At 43.9% G+C, this 22,387-nt stretch overlaps 2 protein-coding genes across 3 annotated transcripts in view; both read right to left on the bottom strand.

The window, feature by feature from the left end:
• ahr1b (aryl hydrocarbon receptor 1b) overlaps positions 1 to 6,781 on the bottom strand; it is a 29,512-nt gene extending 22,731 nt beyond the window's left edge. For both annotated transcript variants that reach the window (XR_007031266.1, XM_035629713.2), the window contains exons 1-3: positions 6,203 to 6,781; positions 5,050 to 5,237; positions 728 to 843 (exon numbers count right to left, since the gene is read on the bottom strand). Coding sequence is in view for 1 of the 2 variants with exons in the window: in XM_035629713.2 (XP_035485606.2) it covers positions 728 to 843; positions 5,050 to 5,237; positions 6,203 to 6,243 (345 nt within the window). In the remaining variant the exon portion in view is untranslated. The remainder of the gene's footprint in view (positions 1 to 727; positions 844 to 5,049; positions 5,238 to 6,202) is intronic.
• Positions 6,782 to 7,769: 988 nt separating this feature from the next.
• Positions 7,770 to 22,387, bottom strand: part of ahr2 (aryl hydrocarbon receptor 2) — a 58,490-nt gene continuing 43,872 nt past the window's right edge. Inside the window, exons 3-11 of the mRNA XM_035628595.2 lie at positions 18,834 to 19,024; positions 17,476 to 17,565; positions 15,572 to 15,698; positions 15,345 to 15,484; positions 14,878 to 15,080; positions 14,546 to 14,655; positions 14,249 to 14,390; positions 11,847 to 13,593; positions 7,770 to 11,249 (exon numbers count right to left, since the gene is read on the bottom strand). Of these exons, the coding sequence (XP_035484488.1) occupies positions 11,163 to 11,249; positions 11,847 to 13,593; positions 14,249 to 14,390; positions 14,546 to 14,655; positions 14,878 to 15,080; positions 15,345 to 15,484; positions 15,572 to 15,698; positions 17,476 to 17,565; positions 18,834 to 19,024 (2,837 nt within the window). The 3' untranslated portion in view covers positions 7,770 to 11,162. The remainder of the gene's footprint in view (positions 11,250 to 11,846; positions 13,594 to 14,248; positions 14,391 to 14,545; positions 14,656 to 14,877; positions 15,081 to 15,344; positions 15,485 to 15,571; positions 15,699 to 17,475; positions 17,566 to 18,833; positions 19,025 to 22,387) is intronic.

The raw sequence follows: 22,387 nt of genomic DNA, 5'->3' as shown, positions 1-22,387 counted from the left end.
GCTGCTGCCGCCCTCCACAACGACACATCTTTGATTCTGCACTGCTGTGGCAACCCATTTGCTCCTCGGGGATCAATGCATTTTAATCAATAAACTGATTCAGGTCATAAAAAAATAAATACAATGTACATTTACTTTTACTTTTACACAGTGGCTGCATTCAATAACTAATTCTTAACGTATGCACTGCAGCGACTAAGTCAGCGGCATGCTCTGTGAACACCTCATAGTATCTGACAAGTGGTTCTGCACGTTTCTTTCATTTTTAAAAACGCTGTTGTTCGAGGTGACAATGGAGGATGAGAAAACTGACGCATCTGCACATTCAGGCCTCAACTGTTACCTGGAGCTGTGTTCAGCAACAGATCAGTGTCACAGGGTTCAAGCTTGTTGAAAAATTAAAAAGACAGAGACATGTCAAGGAATCAACTGTCTACTCTTCTGCAGGGAGAGAGCAAATACAGTACATGAACATACATGTATGGTCATTATTAATCATAGTTGAATTAACAGTAGTTCTGTTTTAATAAGAAGAGCGTGGACTCAAACTCTTCCCTCTCTCTGGCTCAGAACTGGAAGGTCATCCTACCAAACACTTTATCCACATACAAATATATCCATTTAAAAAAAAAATATATATATATATATATTCATTAACTGTTAGCCCTGCATGCTTGCCCAACAGGTAGCATTCGCGGCGGGCTTCGACTGCCTTCGTCTCACCCACCTGCAGCAGCAGCTCCCCCTCAGGTACGGGCCGGTCCGCAGACGCCGCCATCTTGCCGTCGCCGCTTCGATCGCTGCTCTTGCCCTTGCCATTGGACAGCTGGTTCTTCAGCGCCACTGCAGAAGGGGAAGCAAGGAGGACGGGTTAGTGATGGGAGGTGAAGTATCACCAACTGTCGGTCCAACATAAAGGTCAGAAAGTGTCATCTTTGCTGTTGCATCCTGTGGCAACTTATAGAGGTCAATCAAGGACACTGATTTGAGCATATTGAAAGAGGGAGAGCATTTTCAGGAGAAATATAATATACGTTTTCAAGGGAGTAACACCTTTATAGAGAGTGACACAGGGGGGAAAGATGGAGTAACACCCCTAAAGGTGAGAGGAGGGATGTGGTTTTGGGAAAGGCAAAGACAGAGAATAACAAGATGCAAAATAGAAAAAACTAAACTGGAGAGATTTGAACAGATGTCTTGTGTTTCACTTCATTGGTTTTCAAATAAACAGACACTGCTGTTTCAATGCGCTCCAAGTGACCAAAACATTTTCTGTACAGCCAGGCAGACAGAACTGGGGGGGCCGATCTCTGCGAGCCCCGAGACAAAAAACAAGAGAGGTCGGCTGTGTGCCTCTGACCCGCGGGACAAAATCTACGTGAGTGGGGTCGAGTCTGCAAGAAAACAAAGAGCTTTTTCTGGAGCAGCCCCGCGCTGACGTTAATGGAACGGGAAACCTCAGACAATGCAGAGGCCGAAGGTTCGACTGGTTAAACTGCTTCTTCTGATCTTGACCCAAATTCCACGCGGGGATCAATAAAGCGCCAACACACCTCTCCATTATTGTGTATGTCATCTTTTGTCCATTGGCGAGAACATTTTTATTTGCACAGCAGCTTTCGGGGAGCAGACGACACAATGTTTCGGAATAAAAATAATTGAAATCAATGTGTTTCACCCTGTGTGGTGTGTCTGTCATGAACAGGTTGTTGGTTAATTTGCAGTGGTGATGTTAGGGTCCGTGGTTTATTCGATTTCTCCACCTGCCCATGGACTGAAGATGGAAATTTGCTCATGAATAAATCCAGTACAGAGCATCTTTCCTCTCTTTATTTGAGATTAATGTATTTTGTCCCGACTATAGGTTAAGGGCCACCGCCAGACACAAATGGGGCACAGGCGCCATCTTTGAACATGACTGTTAATAGCTAATAGGTCTTAAAAGGAATGATGCAGATTGGAAAATAGCCAGGAGTCATGAAAATGATGCATCATTTGTGGTAAATGCAATTCAAAACAAACACGCCCACCAGTACTGTTCCTCACCTCGTTGTAGTTTGTGACTGCTGCGAGCCGAAACTCGGGCTCAAACTAGCTGTGTTGGTGTCAGCGCTCAGTGTAGTGGAAGCATCTCAAGGCCAAAAGGGAGAAGCAGAACAACCATGTCGACTATTAATAATTAAGTGACGGGAGGGGCGGGCGTCTCTTTTTGCACCCTGACGTCATGACCAGGAGCCGGGGGCAAGCAAAAACACCCTGAGGCGCCGGAGAGGAGGACGGGGGTGGGGGCATGTGTTGGTACAACGGAAGACAAGGAGGACAACGACAGCCGATAAAAACATCACAACAGACACTCTTCAGCCCTCTGAGTCACTTCGCAGAGGAAACACAAAAGGAAAAGCCAGAGAGAGTCCACATTTGGAGGAGGGAACTTGATTCATACCATCAACCAAACTCAATTGGAGTGACGGCAGTTTCGCCCACCGACCACAGACCTGTGTCGCTACAGAACGGCAGGTTTGTTACTCATGTTTCCACAAGCCGGTCCGGCGGTGGCCGCTGATTAAAACAAGCCGCCCCTCGGCGGCGAGTGTCTCCTGCAGTCTCGTTCGTCTGCTGAGGCGCGATGGCACAAATGGTGACTCGTCTAATCCCAGCATCTCATATCTGCCCACCGCCCCCGTGTTTAAAAAAGGTTTGTGACCGAAATTAATTTTTCAAAAGGTTGGGCCGAGTGCAGCGGGCGGTGGCTTACGGGGGGAGGGCGACCTCCCCGGTTGACAACATCATCCACTGAGGGGGACTGTTGGTGGGTGTTGGGCTATTAGGAGATTTCTGTTAAATATTGATGAGTTTGTTTTTAATTATCTTTAGACAGTACATCTGTGTCAATCTATGCGCTGCACTGCCACTGGCAAGTACTGTTTATGAAGTGGAGAAGAAAAATAAGTGATTTCTGGTAGAGCAGCGTTAGCCAGTGAAAATGTCGGCAATTTGTCAATATTTCACGCTGGTCCTACAAGTAAAAACGGCAACGTGAACAATATTGCTGATTCATACTGTTACTGTGAAAGATACACACGCACACACACGCACACACACACACTCACACACACACACACACACACACACACACACACACACACACACACACACACACACACACACTGACTGTCTCCAACATGGTTATAAACAACAAGGAAGCAGCATGTGACAGTGATGAAGAACAATAGAACGTACAGTGCTGCGGTGTTACATAAGTAAGCCCTAATCTGCCCTAAGCACTTGGCAGATGGATTTACATATGAGACAGATGTGTACGAACACACACAAACACACACACACGCTGGAATTGCATTATTGCAGCTACTGTGGTTGGAGAACGTGAAACATATAAATAGCTGCCACCTGAATAAAGTTCACATTTCAGATGAAGTTGATGTGGTGCAGCTGCGTCGTGCAACCAAGGATAGTGGAGTCAAAAGTCGTGACAGCTCAACCGTGGCCTTCGTCCTGTTTTTACCAGGCGACCTGGACGCAGCACACACGTACAACAACGTCTCGACCTCCACACGAACCTTTCTCCTGCATTTGCTGCTTCATGAGGTGGAACCAAGTCTGATACGATAAGGAAAAGACAACTTCAAGTTTGGGGGAAGTTGAAAAGTTCATTTTTTTCCACTGTACTAAACTTCTGCATGTGTTGGTCAATCAGAAACACATTTCAAAAGGTTAAAGGTCATCTTAAAGTTTCAAAGAGCTTGTGAAAAGTGAAGGAAGGGAACCCTGCCAGAAACTTATTCTGTCCAGTGACCTCTGACCCGACAACTTTTCACAAATGAGTCCTTCGGTCTAAATTTATAATAAAACCACCTGCAGCCTCGCAGTGACTGGAGGTTATTAACCTGCACGCTGCATAAAAAAATACAGTTTTAACAAATAAAACTTAACATAGCAGATTGCGAGGGGGGATTATATCAACACACACACACACACACAAACACACACACACACACACATACACACGGTACCTCTGTCCTACCTCGGATGGCACCAAGACCAAGCGCCAACGGTAGCCAAGATTAATTCTGAGCACTTGACTTCTGTACTAGTTACCAATGTGGAGAAAAAACTAAATGGTTGCAGGAGTCAAAAGTTAAAAAGTGGGTGCCTGTCTCCCCCCTCCCCTCTTCAGAAGGCCTGTAAAACAGCCGCGAGTGGATTATCCCCTTGTGTTTTTATTCTCAGGGGCTTTTCATCTCCCCCTCCTCCTCCTCCCGCCTTCTTGCTGCTCTCTCGCCGGTGACGCTGCCGTCTCCTCAGACCTGCATTACCGTGCGGACAAGTGTCGCCCCATGGCCACGGGGCGAGAGGAGGCTGACCTACAATGCGGTATGGTTGTATTGAGACATCATAATAAGAGGGAGAGGAAGGAGGGGGGCGGGGGGGCGTCCAGGGTGCAAGCACTTAAGAGATGGATGTGTTGACCTGTTTCTGCAGCGGTCAGCGGGTGACACAGGTGTGATGTGTTTTGAATCACGTCAGTAAGAGTCGTTGTCTCGCATGGGCTGCTTTTCGGACAATAGTCCATCAGTAAATTACAGTCATTAATTAAAATATGTTCAGCTCATTGGACATATCTCCTATGATTTTGAACAGAAAACATGGTGAAGAAGCGAAACTGACATTTTCACAGTCTCTGCTCCTTGTTGTGGCGTATACCTGTGCTTTCCGAAAGATATAAATCAATGCCAACTCTCCGCAGCCGAAAAAACCCCCCGCCTTTTCTCAACCACCCTGTTCACCATGGCCTCCAGAAACTCTCCCTGACCTTGTCTTACTTTCTACTCAAAACCGCTCCACCGCCCGTCTGTTTTTCTGTTTTTTCAGCAGGCGCGGGAAAAAGGGGGCGAGCAGCTGTTGTTTTTTTCAAGACCACAGAATGTCTCCATCTCATTCTCAAGATTCATCATCTTCCGTCACCACTTTTAAAAGTCTCATTGGAGTTTTTCAAGTAGATCGGTCGGCAGCCGTCGCGTTTTTTCCTACCTGAGAAGAAGTTCTTGGTGCGCAGGAAGCTGACGCTGAGCCTCAGGATAGACAGCTTATCCAGGCTTGAGATGACGTCTTCCGCGAAGGGGAGCAGGCCGGCGAGCCGGTCCAGCTCCGAGTTCAGGCGGTCACGGTGGCGTTTGGACGGGTTGGACTTGGCGCCTTCAGCAGGGGTCGGTTTGACCCTGAATATGTGGGGAACACTGGAATATTTAACTTCTTTATCATGTGAACATTGATAACCAATTTGGATTATCAATTGATTTTCTGGGGGCCAATGCCGATACCGATATTAGGGAGTAAACATTTTCCAATATCGATATATTAACCGATATCTATAACATAACCTTTTTTTCAGCTTGGTAAAAATAATCATAGTTAATCGTATCCATTATGACACATATTTATATCATGTGTGATATTAATCAGTGCCCGGGTCGATATTACAGCAGGCTTATACTAACTATTGTCCAGCATCATGACACAATATCCTTACATATTATTTATTGGAATAGGTGTGAATGTGAGGCAGATATCTGTGTTTGTAGATGTACAGAGTTTATTTTGTGGGGAGTCAACATCGGAATCCGACTCAAAAATACTGTATAAGTCTAGGTCTTATAATCCATTATGTCGGTCCTTTAAGATGTTCAACCGACGATATCTCCAGTAAATCAAAGCTATTATTCAGTCTGTAATAACTGAGTGAATATAATAATTCCTGTAACGCTTAAAAAAAATGTTTAAGAACCCTACTTAGCATCGAAACAAATCTAATATATAATATAATTAAATATCAATACATATTTGAACACCCTTTAATGTAGGTATAAGTATATAACGACATTATATATAATACATATTTTAACACCCTTTAATGTAGTAAGTAGTAGATATAAGACACACACACACATATGCAGTATCCATATATACACACACCTGTGTGTGTGTGTGTCCACAGGAGGACTTACAGCTGTTTATTCTCACCAACTAACAACGACATTATTATGTGATGCGGCCTCTTATTTCCGTGTTGACATGACGCCTGTGGCTGCAGTGAGAGTGGAGTGTGATCATATCTCAATGATCTGACAACTAAACAACAGCACTTTCACTTCCTCCTGAAAGCACCGTCGAGCGAACGACTCACCCCTTCTGCGCCGGTTTCCTCCTCTTCCTCCCGGCATACATGTTGTTGTTGTTGTTGTTGTTGTTGTTGTTGTTGATGGTGTACTTATCCCCAGCTCAGCCGGAGGACGGCGGGATCCTGCGGAAACCAGCGGCTCTCCCGGTGCGGCGGGTCGTCGGAGGCATGTGACTCATCCGCGCTCCTCCGCCGACGGACGGGACGAACTTCCGACCCCCCGAAGCCCCGCTTCGCGTGTTCTTTTGTCCCCCCCCCCTAGCCGCCCAGGCTCACGTGTAGAGAACAGCCGCGCGCTCGCTTGAAAAGCTTCGCGGACGTCCGACGCCGCGGCTAAAGATAGACGACGCACTGCTTGAGCCCCCCCCCGCTGTCGCGGACTACTGTACCGTCACGGCGGGGCGGCTGTCGCGCTCTCTCGCGCCGGTGCCCCCGTCCATGGTGCCGAGGTTCCGTTTAAACTTTTATTTATTAGTATTTCCACCGACACCGTGGAGTGAAAACCTGTTCAAGTTGAGCTCCCCGTCCCCCTCTCTCTCTCTCTCTCTCTCTCTCTCTCTCCTCTCCTCCCGCAGCAGCTCGGCGCGACCAGCGCGCGCTTGCAGTGCACGTGCAGTAGTGGCACTGATTTGTCGACGGGAGCGCGCGGCGGGTCAAAGGTGACAGTGACAGTGACAGGAGACGGTTCCAGTCGAAGTAGAGGTTGAAATGTACTCAATAATACTAAAAGTATAATTACGTTGCACTTGTAGTCGCCTCACTATTCTACTTCACACCTCCTCACCTTTGACGGTACATTTTGTCACATAAACATTGCAGTCGGATCTCCAAAACTGCATCGGTCGGAGCGAATCTGTACGATCTCCTCTGCTAATGAATTACATTCACTCAGCTGATATAGTCACTTACTGTAAAAAAAAAAAAATCAATTATCAGCTCTTTATAAAAAAAGCAGTACAACTGGAAACATGTTGACAAGCTACAACATCGTGTACTGCATACTACTTTTTAGATATTAGATAGATTTTCTTTTTTATAAACTGTCACAACATCACGCTTTATTCAACCAACTTTACGTTCTATGTAATAAAGCATATCGGGGGAAAAAGAAAGACAATACAAGACAACGTGTAATCCTCCCTGGCCCAGTTTGGCCCTGTAGTGAAAACCATTAAAGGCTTAACTGGGAGCAGATTGTCAAACAGGAACAGATGTATTACAAGGGAACCACGTGGAGGAGCTGCAGTGACCCAAAACAGACTTAGGCTGACACCTAGTGGACGCTGGAGAACACTGGACTGCTAAAAAAAAAACTTCCAACACTGGCTATGAACTGTAAAATATGTTACATCTACACTTTCATCTTGTTTTATTTACACCAAGAGAGTGAGACAAAGAAATTGGAAAATATGATTGCCAAATTTTAAGAAATTCCCTCAAGGCATTCCTTAGATACTGCATTCACAAGAGCAGGATGGAAGGACAGAGTGAAGTACATATTTAAAAAAGAAAAGAAATACAATCAATAAACTGCCGAGTCATTCTGAAAAAAAAGTCACTGAAACCGCAGCAGTGTGTGTGATCTGATCACCTTTAATATGGCGAGCATGGACATATTGACTCAAACATTCATATACTTGTTAGAGGCAAAATATTGAAGGCAAATCCACGAGATATAATAAGTTGAAAAGTTACCAAAAAAAACCAATACATCATAAAGAGGGGTTACACATTTATATGCTGTGCAGACAATGTACAAAAAAAATTATAGTTGTGAGTCGGGTTAAGCCAATATGATATTAAAATACACATTATATGGCAATACATACTGTTTTTTGACGGAAAACAATTTTTAAGAAGACAAATATAGATATTTATATACAGGTACACAAAGATACTGCATTTTGGAGCCTTGAATTTGAAAAAAAATGTGTAATAAGCACAATGGCTTTTGTCTCATTTAAAATCTAGAAGCAAGCAACAATATATTTATATTTCTGTATGCAGAATATTTCTGTGAGAGAATAAGCTCTGACTGTAAGAAAGTACTGAAAGTACTACAGAACGAGAGAAGAGAGGGGACGCTTAGGTGACGAAAAGTCGCACACCTTGGAAATTGAACGCTTCATTTAGTCTTTGAGTCTTAAATATTCGGCCTCACTCTCTACGGCAAAGACGCTCAGTTATTTTTGATAGGGCTTTTCGCCAATCTCCAAATTTTGGGGGGATTTTCTGTGGCTTTATTACAATTTCCACTATTTTATAGCTGCTTTGGCTCAGTCTCTCCACAATCACAATTCTCACCTGACTGTATTCTTACTTTCAAATACAAAACATAAAACATCCAAATCATCACGTGCTCATTACTCGCTCTGCCGCAGGACATTTCTCCCCATTTTTTTATTGAAAATGTGAAAATATATTGAGTTCCGGTCCTAGAGGTGTAAATTAATCGTGGTTTATGTTTTTTAGAGGGAATTCTCACTTTATGCCATTTAAATAAGCGATAATCCTCGAGAAAATAACCAATGCAGATTTTGCATTGTTGTTTGGCATAACGCAGCATCTAGCCTGTACGTCAAAATGTGGTGCTGAGCACAAAAATGAGCCAAAGCGATTGTAAAACACCGCAACTCAATCGACCTCCTCTTCTTTCAATGCAGCAAGTGCTTTACACTACATTACCCAGAATGACGTTGTGCTGTGCTCTGATTTGTCCCTTTGGTATCCTTGAGAATAAGGAGTCACAAAATGGCTTTAAAGACTTATTTTTGGTATTTAAGTCAAGTATTCAAGTTCGTTCGTCACCGCCATGCAGCACTGCAATCTGCTGCGAATGATTCATTGCAAATAAGTGTTCTTTAATAAAGGTTCATAAGTGCTAAAAAGAAAAAAGAAAAAGTGACACAAAGCTTGCTTAGAAAAAAAACAGATTTTACGGCTCAGTACTGGATGAAGCAACTTTCCTTTTCAGTCTAAGTGCTGAGTCGTGATTTTTTTTTAAAGATCAACAGACGATCAAAAAGATCTCATCTAAAAGGGCACTTTAAGGTTTTTTTTTGTTGTTGTTTTTTCTGACTTGCCAAGTGTTTTTTTCCATTTTTTTCCTCCTTTAAAATATACAATAGCTGCCTGTAACTGTTTTACTTCTGCGTTTTTCGCTGCCGCGCATTCAGCGATGTTCCTGGTCTGAGCCAGAACGCCGATATACATAAACCACAATATAGAGAAAGAGAAAGAGAGAAAGACGAAGAGAACGGAAATCCGTTATTTCGTTTGAGTCCACTATCACAATCAAGTATCTTGATAAAAACGTGGTCTTTCATTTTCAGGTTCAGTTATGAAAAAGGAATCCTGGTTTAGGCAGGAGGAACGTTTTTTGTGAAATAGAATATTGTTAAAATAGAGAGCTACTATTCCTTTAAATTGTGCTCTAAGACATAGGGTGTGTGAATTACTTTCTCTTCAGTATGCTTTGGCAAAACTTAAAGGGAATAGTGCAATACATCTTTAAGAAACTGGCTCGGTGAAAGTTAAGGCAAGGGGCGAGTTTTACACTTCGGTTCCGTTCGTTTTATCGAATAGGAATTTCCCACCACACTCCTTTTTTTCTGCTTGTGTTCGCGATGGAGATGTTTTTAAAAATGGCAACAGACTGTCCCTTTAAAGTTTCAAACGGGTCTGTCGGTGTAAGGCACGGTCTCAATCGGTTTTCCCCCTGTAACAGGAAAACAACAACACAGAAATATTAAAGGAAAGGAAAGAAAAGAAGAAGAAACTGACTCTGTGAAAAAGCTCTGCCTGTTTGTTTTTTAAATCTGTAAATGATGCACTAAGTAGCAGCTTTATTTAACTCAATCCTCGTGTTTATATCTTTAAAAAAAAGGATCTGTTAGTAGGATGATGCTGTGATTTTGTTGTGCGTTTCTTTTTCTTTTATATATATATATATGTGTGTGTGTGTGTGTGTGTGTGTGTGTGTGTGTATATATATATATATATACCCTGTCTGCAAAGCAAATCTCCCCTAGTAGGACAGTAAAAGTGTTGAAATGAACTCAATCAAGACGCAATTTCAAAAGGACAAAAACAACAAAACAAAACAAAAACAAAAGCAGACACATTTCATCCGTCTGACAGCTCAGGGTAGAAAACAGGAGATTTCCAGGGAGGAGGCGCATCGGAGACGGCAGAGGGTCGACGGGAGGTCGTCTGAGCATTCTTTTTTTTTTTTTTTTACTTTCACTCGGGTAGACGCAACGTTTTGGGATGTTCTCATCCGCCGTGTCCCGAGACAGCGTGGCTCGGAGACCCCAAACCAACCATCCAAGTCTTTTCTCATCAAAATGTCAGATTAACAATTTATCTCAGATTTTCGTGGCTTTAGTCCAAGTTTATCTTTCAGAGTGTCATGGGTTCGTCGCTGCCCCCTTGTGGCCAGAGGAGAAACACCAACCACCACTCGAGCAGGCTCATCCCTCCACCACCCCCAACTGGGGTGCCAGGTGCGCTTTTGATCTCTTTTTAAAAAAAAAAATATTTTAAACTTGATCATGATTGAAGGAAAAAACCAAATCACTGATTTAAATTATCCATTTTTTCTTGTGGTACAGTCCAATCAGGTCCAAGAAAAGGATTACATTCTTCTTTGACGTCCAGCTTTGACAAAAACTAAACAAAGTGACAAGATGATTTCTTGAGACTTCTCTTCCTCGACCGCAAACCAGCCGTCCTTGGCCAAACTTGGGATTTTTAAAGCTTTCATCACAGTTTTTCCAAATTGGGAAAAAAAAAGAGAGAGAGGGAGGGGCATCCTGTTTTCACTCCTCATCCTTTTTTACTGTTCTTCAGTCTGTTCCATTTCTTGTTTAGAGACGAGAGTCTTCTGTGTCCTTTGAAACTGGCGTTTTCCAAGCTCTCAGAGTCGGGGGTCCCTCCGCCTTCCAGACGCCGCGGCGGCTCGTTCCTATTTGTTCTCCGAGTAGTATGCGGTCTCGTCTGGCAGCGAGGGGAAGGGGAAGCCTTCGTTCCCGATGACTGGATGGTTGTTGATCTGTGGGTAAAAAAAGACTGGTTAGGAGATGTGGCTTTACGGAGATTTATTTCTTTATCTGTCACAAATAACTGGGGACAATCTCCAAACAACTTTAATTTCAAAATACCAAAACTTAACTGGTCTAATAATCACAACCACCCGTGTTCAAATGTGAAAGCCCCCATTCAAGAGTCCAACTAATGGTCGCCTTTCGAGGTCGAACCTGTACTGGTTTTCAATCTCTTACGGCAACTTTAAAGGGTCAATCTGTTCATGGAGTTCATATTTCTTTCTTAATGTCTTTCTTATTAACAATCCAAAGAAAAGACAACCATGCTGCTGCACCAAATGCTCACAAGAGCACCAAAAGTTGATATAACCAAACGCTGCTGAAAATATTTAGGACTGTTTTAGCTGCTTTAGGAAATGAAACTATAGAAGACATATGACCTCAGTGGGAATCACTAGGTTTGTAGGTAAGAGCAGGAAGTATTTTATCCTTTTTTTATCCTTATCTTTCCAAAGTCAAATGCAAACTTAGCAGGGCTCAAACCTTGTACTTACAAATAAAACAAATGTGAATATACTTTTATTTCTCTTTTTTTTTTTTTTTACCTCTGTCTGTTCAGTAAAGTTAAGATACTGCTGTTGTTGCACCAGCAGGCCGTTCAGGTCGAGGCCGCCGGTCGTTTGGCATGACAGCACCGCCTCATCGGGATTCGGTATCGCCGACATCCCCTGCACCGACCGTCCTCCGGGAAGACCCTGATAGAAGCAGGAGGGCTTGGAGATTATCCGGTTGCTGACGGCTGTGTTCATTTGCTTGCGGCAGGGCACCTGGCTCAGTTGCAAACCATTTACATGCACAGAGGACGTGGCGTTGCCGAACATACAACTGCTGGAGGTCGCCAGAGGCGGCGGCGGCTCCAGGGCTTGCTGGGCAGGAAATGGTATGGCGGGAGTCTCTGGAGTCCAGAACATTGGCCTGCCGTTGACAGTGGTTTGAGGTGCAACGGCTCCGGGTGGAGGATTCCTCTGAAGTCCTGCCATTTGGTTGAGGCGGGAGCCAGACATTACCTGCTGCTGCTGCTCCAGTGGCCAAGACTGTCTCTGGTTCTCATTGTTCTGTGTCTGAAGTGGAATGTGGCCCTGTAAGTAGCTCGACGACGGGGGATCTGCGATAAACCCGGATTGGTTTGAAATATTCTGGGTGTACGTTTGGACAAAGTTGTTGACTTGGTTTGAGTTGGGGACAGATGAGCTCCACCGGTTCCCCTGGAAGGTGAACACGGGATTTAACTTCCTTTCTGCGCTCTGGTCCTGGAGGCCGATCGGCAGGCTGGGCATCCTCATCTGAACCTGGTTCTGCATTTGGATGGCGTTAAGCTGATTGGTTGGCCTGAACGCTCCAAGGTTGTTTTCCTTGGCAGTGACTGGTAAGGTCCTCGGGTCATTCTGTGTTTGAGGGCAAGAGTCTGTCAGGGAGGGGTTGAAGGTCACCGGTGTGTCAATGTTGCAAAGGCCGACAGAGGCGGGGAGCAGTTGACTGGAGATCTGCTGAAGCGTGGGACCATTCAAAGCAGGGGAACTCAACTGAGGGAGATCCATGTGGGTCAGTTTCATCGTTTCCAGGACTGCCGTCGGTTGACCATTCATCATCTGGCCTATGTTTGGTATCAGCTGGTTCTGGGGCTCCAGGGGCCAGCCGAAGCTCTGTTCCGCGGCTTGGTCGAGGCCCTGGCTCTGGAGGTCCAAAGTGGAGAGCGGGGCCGGCACGTCGTCCAGCTGATCTGGCAGTTTGAGCCCACCCTCCTTTTGGAGCTGCTCCTCCACGAAAGACAGTATGTCGTTGCTGAGAATGTCGTTCAGGTCTTCGCTCACGTCTGAGGTGTTGGTGCTCATCCTTAGCAGCGTCGTCTCCCAGCTCTTGAGCTCATCGGGCTCGATGTCCAGGGAGTCAACGACGTTACCATCCCCGAGGATCTGCTGCAGGGTCTCCATCATGTCCTGCACCATGGCCTCTGATTTGATCAGATTCCCCACGGGTTTGGGCGAGGGGTTCTGCCACACGTCCCCTGGCACGTTGACCATGGCGTGGGTGTCCTCGAAGGCGGCGTCGTTGAGGGAGTTGATCGTGTTGGTGTTGTGTTCACAGTAGACGGACTGGTCTTGGCGCAGCATGCAGCCCAGGAGGGAGTTGGGGCTGACGGAGACGTCGTCCATCTTCCTCTGCTTCGGCGTGGAGCACGCGTCGGGGATGTCGACGGTCGGGGTTGTGTCGTACAGCAACGCCTCTCCAGTGGTGAAGTTGAACGGCAGCTGCAGGCGCCGGAGATGTAGCTGTTCCTCTCCTTCTTCATTTCTATAGGAAAAAGACAGGAAGAGGGTTTTCTTTCTTTTGTTTCTATAAATTCAAGCAATATGTTTTTCGTTAATCAGTTAGTTGCTTAAAAGGAAATTATCTTTAACTCAAATTTGCAAGTCATTTTTAGGAATCAGTATTCACTAATTCCAGCTTGTCACAGGTGTGTTTCTTATGTTTTATATCATTATTATCATGATAATATTGATGGAAATAATAATCAGTTTCAACCTGTTACCTAATTTGGTAACACTTTGGCATTGATAAGAGGGTTAGGGTTAGGGTTAGCCCTAACCCTAACCCAAATCAACAGCTAGAACTATAAAGTTTCCCTACTGAAAATGAAAATAATCATTTTGCAACAAATTTTATCTGTCGCTTTTGTCAAAATTGCTCATGAGAAGCTGTTGCAAGCAAATATTTGAGTTGGACCCCTTTTTTTTATTGACCAACTAACCAACTAATTGAAAAATTCTAAAGCAAAAAATTGTGACATTTAGAGTAAAATAGCAATAAAAGGATTTCATCGACTACATACATACAATAAAAAAGTGCTTCATATGAAAACGAAATGGCTTTACAATACAGTATAAAATTATAAAAGCAGATAGCTACGCTCCAAGCTCTCCGGGTAGTGAACTTGCAGGATACTTACGTCAGCGCTCTCTGTCGCGCTATGATGAAGTCGGGTTTCCCTCCTTTGAAGATCAGCCTGGCGTTGGCTTGGACCCAGAGCCACATCCCAGTTTTTCTCAGGAGCCTGAAGACGGTGAAGCCGCTTTCGCCAGTTTTTATCACTGGACAGGACACAGATACAGTCAGACATATTGTACTTCTCTATCAGCTTTAAAGCAGCACTTGTCCGGTTTAGAGATATATATATATATCTTTAAACCAGACATGTTGACAGCAGGTTGAAACGTTTAAAAAGGCAGCTTCCTCAGGTGCCTACTTCTCAAGTGGTTGTCGGCGCAGTACATCATGTCTGCAGCGTGGATGAAGTGGTAGCCAGAGCCCCTGGTGCAGAGCTCGGTGTCGCTGTAGCCCAGAACCACCCTCCCTCTGTGGGAAAGAAATAACACACACAAAACATTAATATGAGTGATTGCGACCAGCGGCTTGGATTCTTCAATGATCGTGCCTGTATTAACAATCGATCGATCGCTTGTGATGGTTTTATGATGTCTGTTTTATAAGATATTGAAAGACAGAGGTTAATTCCTTCTCCAGTCTGAATTCGTGGGATACTTTAGATCATTTGAGGTGAAATCCCTGGGTGTTCACCTGGTGTCGGTGCCCATGGGCGTAAAGTCAAGCTTGTGTTTGGTCTGGAAAATGAGCGTCTTGGTGCGGATCTCCAGGATGGACGGCGGCTGCAGCGGCGTGGCGATGGAGAACAGAGCGAGCTGCGGCGGGACCAGCGTCCCGTTGTCCGACACCTTGTTATGACCGTGGAGGAACTTCAGGCGGCCTCTGAAGTTCAGAGCCTGGAAGACAGACAGCTCAAGTTTTACACGCAAACAAGAGGCGAAGGATAGAGATTTGCATGTTTCTACATCAGGGATCAAAAACAATTTCCCAGAACTCTCATGAACCTCCCGCAGCTAGATTGGTTTATAGTCTCGGGTAGTCTAAACTGAACAGATCCTGAGTTTTATTAATGAAACAATCAGATATTTGTACATTTATCCATTTATTCACATATGTCACAAGCAGCATTTTCTGTGAGCTACAGCTGCAGGATGAGTTACCAGGAAGCCGGAGGAGTTGTCGAGCAGGCAGCGGAATCGGCAGCAGAAGTTTCTCTCCAGGAAAGAGGAGTTTTCCGGAGGGATGGCCTGGGGGTCGTAGGTAATCATGCTGCTGCTGATCTCCGCAGAGTTCTGATCACCTGTAATCACGATGACACTGTTTATGAACCCCCGTGGTGACAACCCGTGTGGTCTTTGCTCTCACTGCCAGCAGAGAGTTCACTTACTGGGACTGTCCGCAGTGCCGTTGGACTTGCAGAGATTGGGCTTGAGGGCGAAGTGGAGCTGTCGTCTGAACAGGGCTCGGTCGTCCGTGTGGATTAACTCAAACACACTCTGATGGACGACGTCCGACTGGAAACGGGAGAAAAAAACAACATGCTGAGCTGAATCTAAGTCCATGAATCTATATTAAGTAAAAATCTCCTTTATTTATCAAAATCGACAGCATCATAATCAAAGAGATTTGTCCTTTTCTTGAGCAATCAATGAATTTTACACCAGAAAAATGTCATAGTGGAATCACAGCCGTTATGTGTGTGTTGGCACAACTGGTTTGGACTGGCCCTCCTCCAGCTCAGCCCTCATTTTGGTGGCAAGCTATATCCCTGCCGATGTTTGTGCTGGCGAGCTGCGTTCAAGGCCGACGATGCGGGTGTCAATATCGCTGCGGTTTGAACAATGCCCCCCGGTGGATGAAGGCCACTGATTTTAAGGGAGGGGGGAAAACACAGCGGCGTCGTTGTGCTCGAGGAGCGAGGTGCTGAGCGAGCTGCGCCTCTCTCGTTACTCAACCGTCGACAAACAAACGCGGAGAGACAAAACCCACGTTTGTCAGCGGTGCTCTGTCGAGTTCAAAACAACCCTGAAGTCAGGATTTGTGAGCACAAAAGGGTTTAGCTTTTATTTTATTTTTCTAAGCACTGGAGAGACAGAATGAAGTGCGGCGAATCCCTCCTCTCCGAGTTATTTTCATGCTTCAGCTCCTTGAAACTTTACATCTTCAAATCGGTTTCATCTAAAGCTTCCCCACGTCGTTCCTCTTTTTATATACAGTTTTTTTATCTCTTGCAGGATCGGTCCTGTCTGCTCTTTATCTCCGGGCTCGTTTCTTCTTTTCTCGGCTCTATAGCTGTGTTTGGGAGCTGCTCTATAAATAAAATTTGGAATCTTGGGCATTCAAAACAAAACGTTTCCTTACCTGATTAGCATCCTGACTTCAGATTGTGTCGTGAAAAAGCTGCGTGTGTGCATGTTGTTGTTTTTTTCTTTAGTACATGCACTCTCCCCAGGCAAAGTAAGTAGCTGTGACACAGTGGGATTATTTCAAAGAACCATGCCAGTTTTTTTTTTTTTTTTGTTAGATGTTTTAGCCCCTTAAACTCCATCTTGTGTAAACTTAACATAACTTCACAGTGTTTATGTTGCTGACCAATGCTTTCAGTTCTTTTCTGTTTACCCTGTTGTGTACGTTTGATTATTTTTGTAATCTAGGTTTGAATTTCTGATGAATTATCGGCGGATGTCCTTAGTGTAACCATGGAACTGATGGGAGGGGGTGGGGGCAGTCACAGCTTTGTAACTACATGTGACAAAAAACAAAATGTTCACCGCGATAGATTCGAATCTCGACTTTTTAAGTGCACAAACATGAAGTGAAACCGACGGCTTGTGAGATGGGATGAAACCTGTGCACCGTTATGATCCTTTAAAGGATGTTTTATGAGGACCACCAGAGTTCAGGAGGTCAATGAAGCAGAAACAGACAGCGAAGAGTTATTTCTGTGCCCAGGCTCAGGTCGGATTTGATCATTTCTGGGAAGGATCATTTCTGCCCAACAGGAAGGGGCGGAAAAAAGCTGATCTGCAGATTATACTTCTTCTCACTTGGCACTATAATTGACTCATTTTCTATACAAAAAAGCATAAAACTCCTTCTAAAGCACAGGTCAAATCTGAAGACTAACTGAACACTGCATAAACTCTCTTAGACCTTTTTTCTTCTCTGTAACATTGAGGACGAAACACAGACTTAACAGCGGCAGTAGACAACCCCTCACATCACAAAAGAACACCCCAGTGTCCCATGCTCTCGTACGTCCGGTGTCATTTGTGCCGACGTGCTTTTTACCTGATGGAAGCCGAGGAAGTCCTGGATGGTGGGGGACGTGTAGAAGATGTACCCCTCGGCCGTCACCGCCAACACGAAGCCGTTGAGTGCCTGCAAACCGGGGGAAAAAACTGTTATTTTCATATCTACAGCTGCCTTTTCATCCTTTTTCATCCTCCCGTTTATCAAGTGCAATTATAAACACAGAACATTTTAAGCCAATTTACTTTAACTTCTTCTATGAAGACATATTTTAAATTATTCATTATGTTATTTATGATTCAGCATGTTTATACAGCAGGAGAACCTATTGTTGTTGACAAATACATGAATAATCACAGCAGATTGCAGTTATTATTAACCAGTTATTACATGTTTTGCCACTAATTTTATTCTTTAATAGTGTTGGTAAATCATCAAATTGAAAGACACCAGTCAATGATGTTTTGTGTTCAGCCAAAGTCCAAAAAGAATGAAGCCATTTCATTTGGAAAAGAAAAATGTTTGACTCATTTAATTGTAATAAAAGGCTCATATTTTATAACCGACTGCAAAAATAAGGTCAATACGCCGCTCATAACCTTCATTTATTCTGTTCATATTTTGTATGTCTGCCTTAAATTTGATGATGTCAGAAATCGATCCTGCTGTTCATCAAAGACGATTCTTGTATGCTTTGAAATATTCCACAGGTCTCCAGTCAGGAGACACTTGACCAGGTCCTGGTTTTTAATTTTGTCCTTCTTTAAAAACACTTTTTGTGTTTAGGATCATTGTCGTGTTGGAAAAAACTCCTTGAGACGGGCAGTCGTCTTTTCATTCAATATTCGGCTATGCAATCTTGCGCTCAGAGTAAGTGCCAATCTATAAATGCCATCGAATCCCATATCAGCACACTCCCACAGCCCTGTGGTCGTCAGGGCTGGGAACACACAAAACACGCTGGAGCTCGTCCGATCCAAGCGCATTTCCTTTCGGTTCCATCTGACCAGAGGATGTTCTGCCAGCTTTCATCAGGGCTGATTTTCATGCTCTCTCTCTGCAGAGTTTAGTATCGGGGGTTTCGTGCAGCGTTGAGTTTTTTTTGCTTGTGATTGGCAGCGCGGCTCGTCCTTCATCCACCATCCTCTGCTACAGCTGCGTTTCAGATCGTGTCCTTGCGCCAAATGAGGCCCTCTTGATAGCTCCCATCTTCGGGATGTCTCACAGTCGTACCACGGCTTTACCGTGTAAAGCCATGTTGCATTAGACGAAAAAACCCCGGCCACCTCGATCACATGTAACCTGACGTTTGTTGCAGAGGTCCCAGGCACACTTTTCACTATTTTCACTCTTTTTGTTTTTGTTTCACAGTACAACAAACGCATCTGAGGTGTTACCTGGAGCAGCAGTTCTCCCTCGGAGAAGCCGACTCCGTCGATGGAGGTCACCTGGGAGGTGAAGATCGAGGACAAGGGCGAGGTTGAGGTGGTCGTGGCGGACGGAGTCAGCGTGTTCTGGACGTTGCCGCCGAACATCAGGCTCCCCTCACTCGTCCAGCTGGAGCCGTTCTGGCCTTTCTTCATGGTGGCTGGAGGCAAAAAAACAAAGGAACCCTGTTACACGTTTTTAATACCCAGAAGAAGGAGTTTGCCCGAGGCAGCAGCGAGGTATGCATTATCATCAGCATCACAATTTTGGCCCAATTCAATATTTATTTGACTTTCTGTTGTTTTATATTGTTTTCAAATTTCAAACACACATTTCCAATTCGCATGCTCCGTCCAAAAACAAGAAAAACAGGAACTGAAAGTAATTTAAGAAGCGACTTTTACGTGTCTCCACCCGGCGTTGGGTGTCTGCAGCACCAACTCGACAAACAGCTGATTTTACTCTACATTTTCTCACAAAAATATCTGTCGAAATGCAAAGTGTGAAGTGAGAAAAACACAAAGAGGAACAGCACATCGCCGCCCTTTTTTTCCCCATCAGGGTGGAGCTGCCTGATGTTTCCTGTCGCCCTTACGACACTGTCGCTGAACTCTTCCTCCTTTTTCCTTTTCCTCCTCCTGCACTTATCAGGCACCTCTTATCACTGAGAGCAGCAGCAGCAGCAGCAAAACGAGAGAGAAGGGGGGTGTCTCCACAGCAGCCGAAAATATCCTCTAAGAGAGGAAGCAGGTGGATTTGAGTGGTGGAAAACAGAGCAACTGATGACAGACTGATGAGGAGGAGGACGGACGCATTGATGGAGCCAAAATTGGTGACCGATGATTCACCCAAATATCAAAATGTATCTGATTTTATTTTTGTTGTGCCTTTCTTGTACCTTTCCAGGATTACAGAGAAAAGCTAAATAATTCTTAGTTGACTCTTTGGTAAGAAGTCAAAGGTACGAGTTATTTTTAGGTATTTTATTAAACACCGTAAATGAACGGAGTGGAAATCAAACCCTCAAACTGCCCGCAAGAGAAGGAAAAAACTGTGTAGCTGTGTGATGGTTTCGAAAGCTGCTAGATAAGACCTCAAGTTATATTCTACAGATGTTACGATTCTGATATCAGTATCAGAAATGCCTCCAATCCGAAAATGCGGGAAAAATAAGCAAATCTTTGAACCAATCCAATGCCACTTCTTTAAATTGGTCCCACCCAGATAAAACAGCAATCTCAAGCATTCCATATTGCCGAAAATCACTTCTTCTTTGCCGCCTTAAAAATGGTACTTGCCAGTGTCAGTACAGCGTAACTGCTGTTGTGGAGCGGTGAAGAAGAAGTGAATGTCGGTAATGTAGTGTTAGGCCAAACCTAGAGAAAAACGTAGCATTCCGTATTATAACATTGTTTCTGCTTCATGTTGGCCAAGATGTGAAATCCGACCTACATGTCAAATTGTTCATATCATATTTTTTTCATTCAGTACTTCCCAGCTGTATACAACAACAATATAAAAAAACTATTATTAATTGAAGTAATGTGACCTGAATAAATGGTAGAAAAATATCATTCTTGCAAAAAAAATTTGCACCAAAACCACTGCATGAGGATTGGACTGACAGTTACAAACTTTGGACTGTGGGAAACTAACCGATGAATGGAGAAGATAATCAGTAGATTAATATTTACAGCAACAATAATTACTTGGAGCCCTACACACTATGAAGTCAAGCTTTAAACTATCTAACTAGTCTGACACACACACACACACACACACACACGCACACACACACAGAGTGGATGGAGGCTGGCTCAGCCCAGGCTAAACAAGGATAACCACAAAATTACCCGTTAGCCTTGCGTTTTTTTGTCCTGCGGAGCGAACACACCGGGGTGGCGGTGATTTTGTTAGACGAGACTGCGTGTGAAGTAGTCTAACGGAGGAAACTTGATCGATCCGGATCAAGCTGGTTTTTATAACAGAAGAGTTTTTTCACTCATCAACGCGATCGAAACTGGACGAAAACTGTCAGTTCATAACCTATAACCACAGATGCGTTGTTTCCTGTAGTGAAGTTTTTCTTCTTTCGGTAAACTCACTGAGCATGTGTTATTAATAGCAACGTGACTTTATTTAATCACCATGTATAAAACAAACCAGGAGAACCAGTTGAAAGTGCTGGTGTGTATTTTTATCATTTAAGAATTTTAATTAATTGTATTTACAATGAAAAATGAGTTGGGATGAGTTGTTCTATTTTTGCAGAAAAACACTGAAACAAAAGTTGAATCCTTCTCTAATAATATTCAAAAAGTGATCATCATCGCTGAGATTTGTGAGATTTTTTTACGTGACGACAGGATAAAAGAAACAGATGCGTAGAAAGTTTGCAAAAAATTCCATTCAAAAAAAGACAGAACACTAGAAGATCTGTTGTTTTTCAGACGGACCGGTTTCTGCAGGCGACATGGTCATTCGTTGAAATTTTTAGTGACAAGGATTTTTTTCATTTATTATTTATTTGAGGTTTGGTGCCTTTATAGACAGATGTGAAACATCGACTTCAAGTGAGAAGTATAATGTTTGAGGATAAAACCCACTGTTTTGAAACCATAACGATTCAGAAAGCCTTTTGAGAATCTGTCATTTCTAATCTCACATGATCAATGAGGTATTTGTTGTAGCTCAAGTCTTAAACTGTTCCGCTGTTTCTGCTCACTTTGCAGTGAAAAAAATCTTTTCTTTCTCATGTTTTGGTCACATATTGATTGTGACCAAAACACTTTCAGGAGTCTCGACACAAATCAAGCGTACCCTCTCAACCTCACGTGAACTCGCAGCCCAGGCTGAGCAACTTGACTTTGAATACCCCGATAATGACTGTGAAGCCTCAGCGCTGCTGCGAGTGTTGGCATGCTGCACACCCCGAGGGTTTTATATAGGCTAGGAACTGCAGATGTTTTATATATAGCAGGACAGAAAGAACATTTAAAGCTGGTCCTGTTGCGCCTTTTCTCGGTTGCTTTGTCAAGCAAATCTCTAAAATGTTAACAGGAGTTTAGGGGCTGCAACTAATAATTATTCTCTCAGTTATTCTGTTTTGTTTTGACTATAAAAATCTCAGGGGGAAAAAAGCAAGCAGGGCTGAAAATAGAGAGAGAAGTTAGAGAAAAAACAAAACAGAGAAATAATGCCATGTGCGATATCTCCAAGCCGATGATGAGGTCTTTAATTTCAACTTGTTTATTCAGATCAAGATATTCATTTTACTGTCACGTACGACGAGAACAGCAGGATATCTTCACATTTGAGAAGCAGAAACCGGAACATATTTGGCATTTAAACAAATAATCCGCTATCACAATAGCCTATCGGTTCATCCACTTATCATTGTAGTTATAATTAGCTGGCTGGGGCGCTTAACACAAAATTGACTGTAAAAATTAGCCTACTGTTATAACGTGACATGTCATGTTGGTAGCTAAGCTGTGTATACTTGACTTTTTGGCCGTCTAAC

This window comes from Scophthalmus maximus, chromosome 1 (genome assembly GCF_022379125.1).
Source record: "Scophthalmus maximus strain ysfricsl-2021 chromosome 1, ASM2237912v1, whole genome shotgun sequence".
Classification (NCBI taxonomy): Eukaryota; Metazoa; Chordata; class Actinopteri; order Pleuronectiformes; family Scophthalmidae; genus Scophthalmus; species Scophthalmus maximus.
This window is presented reverse-complemented; position numbering and strand designations above follow the sequence as displayed.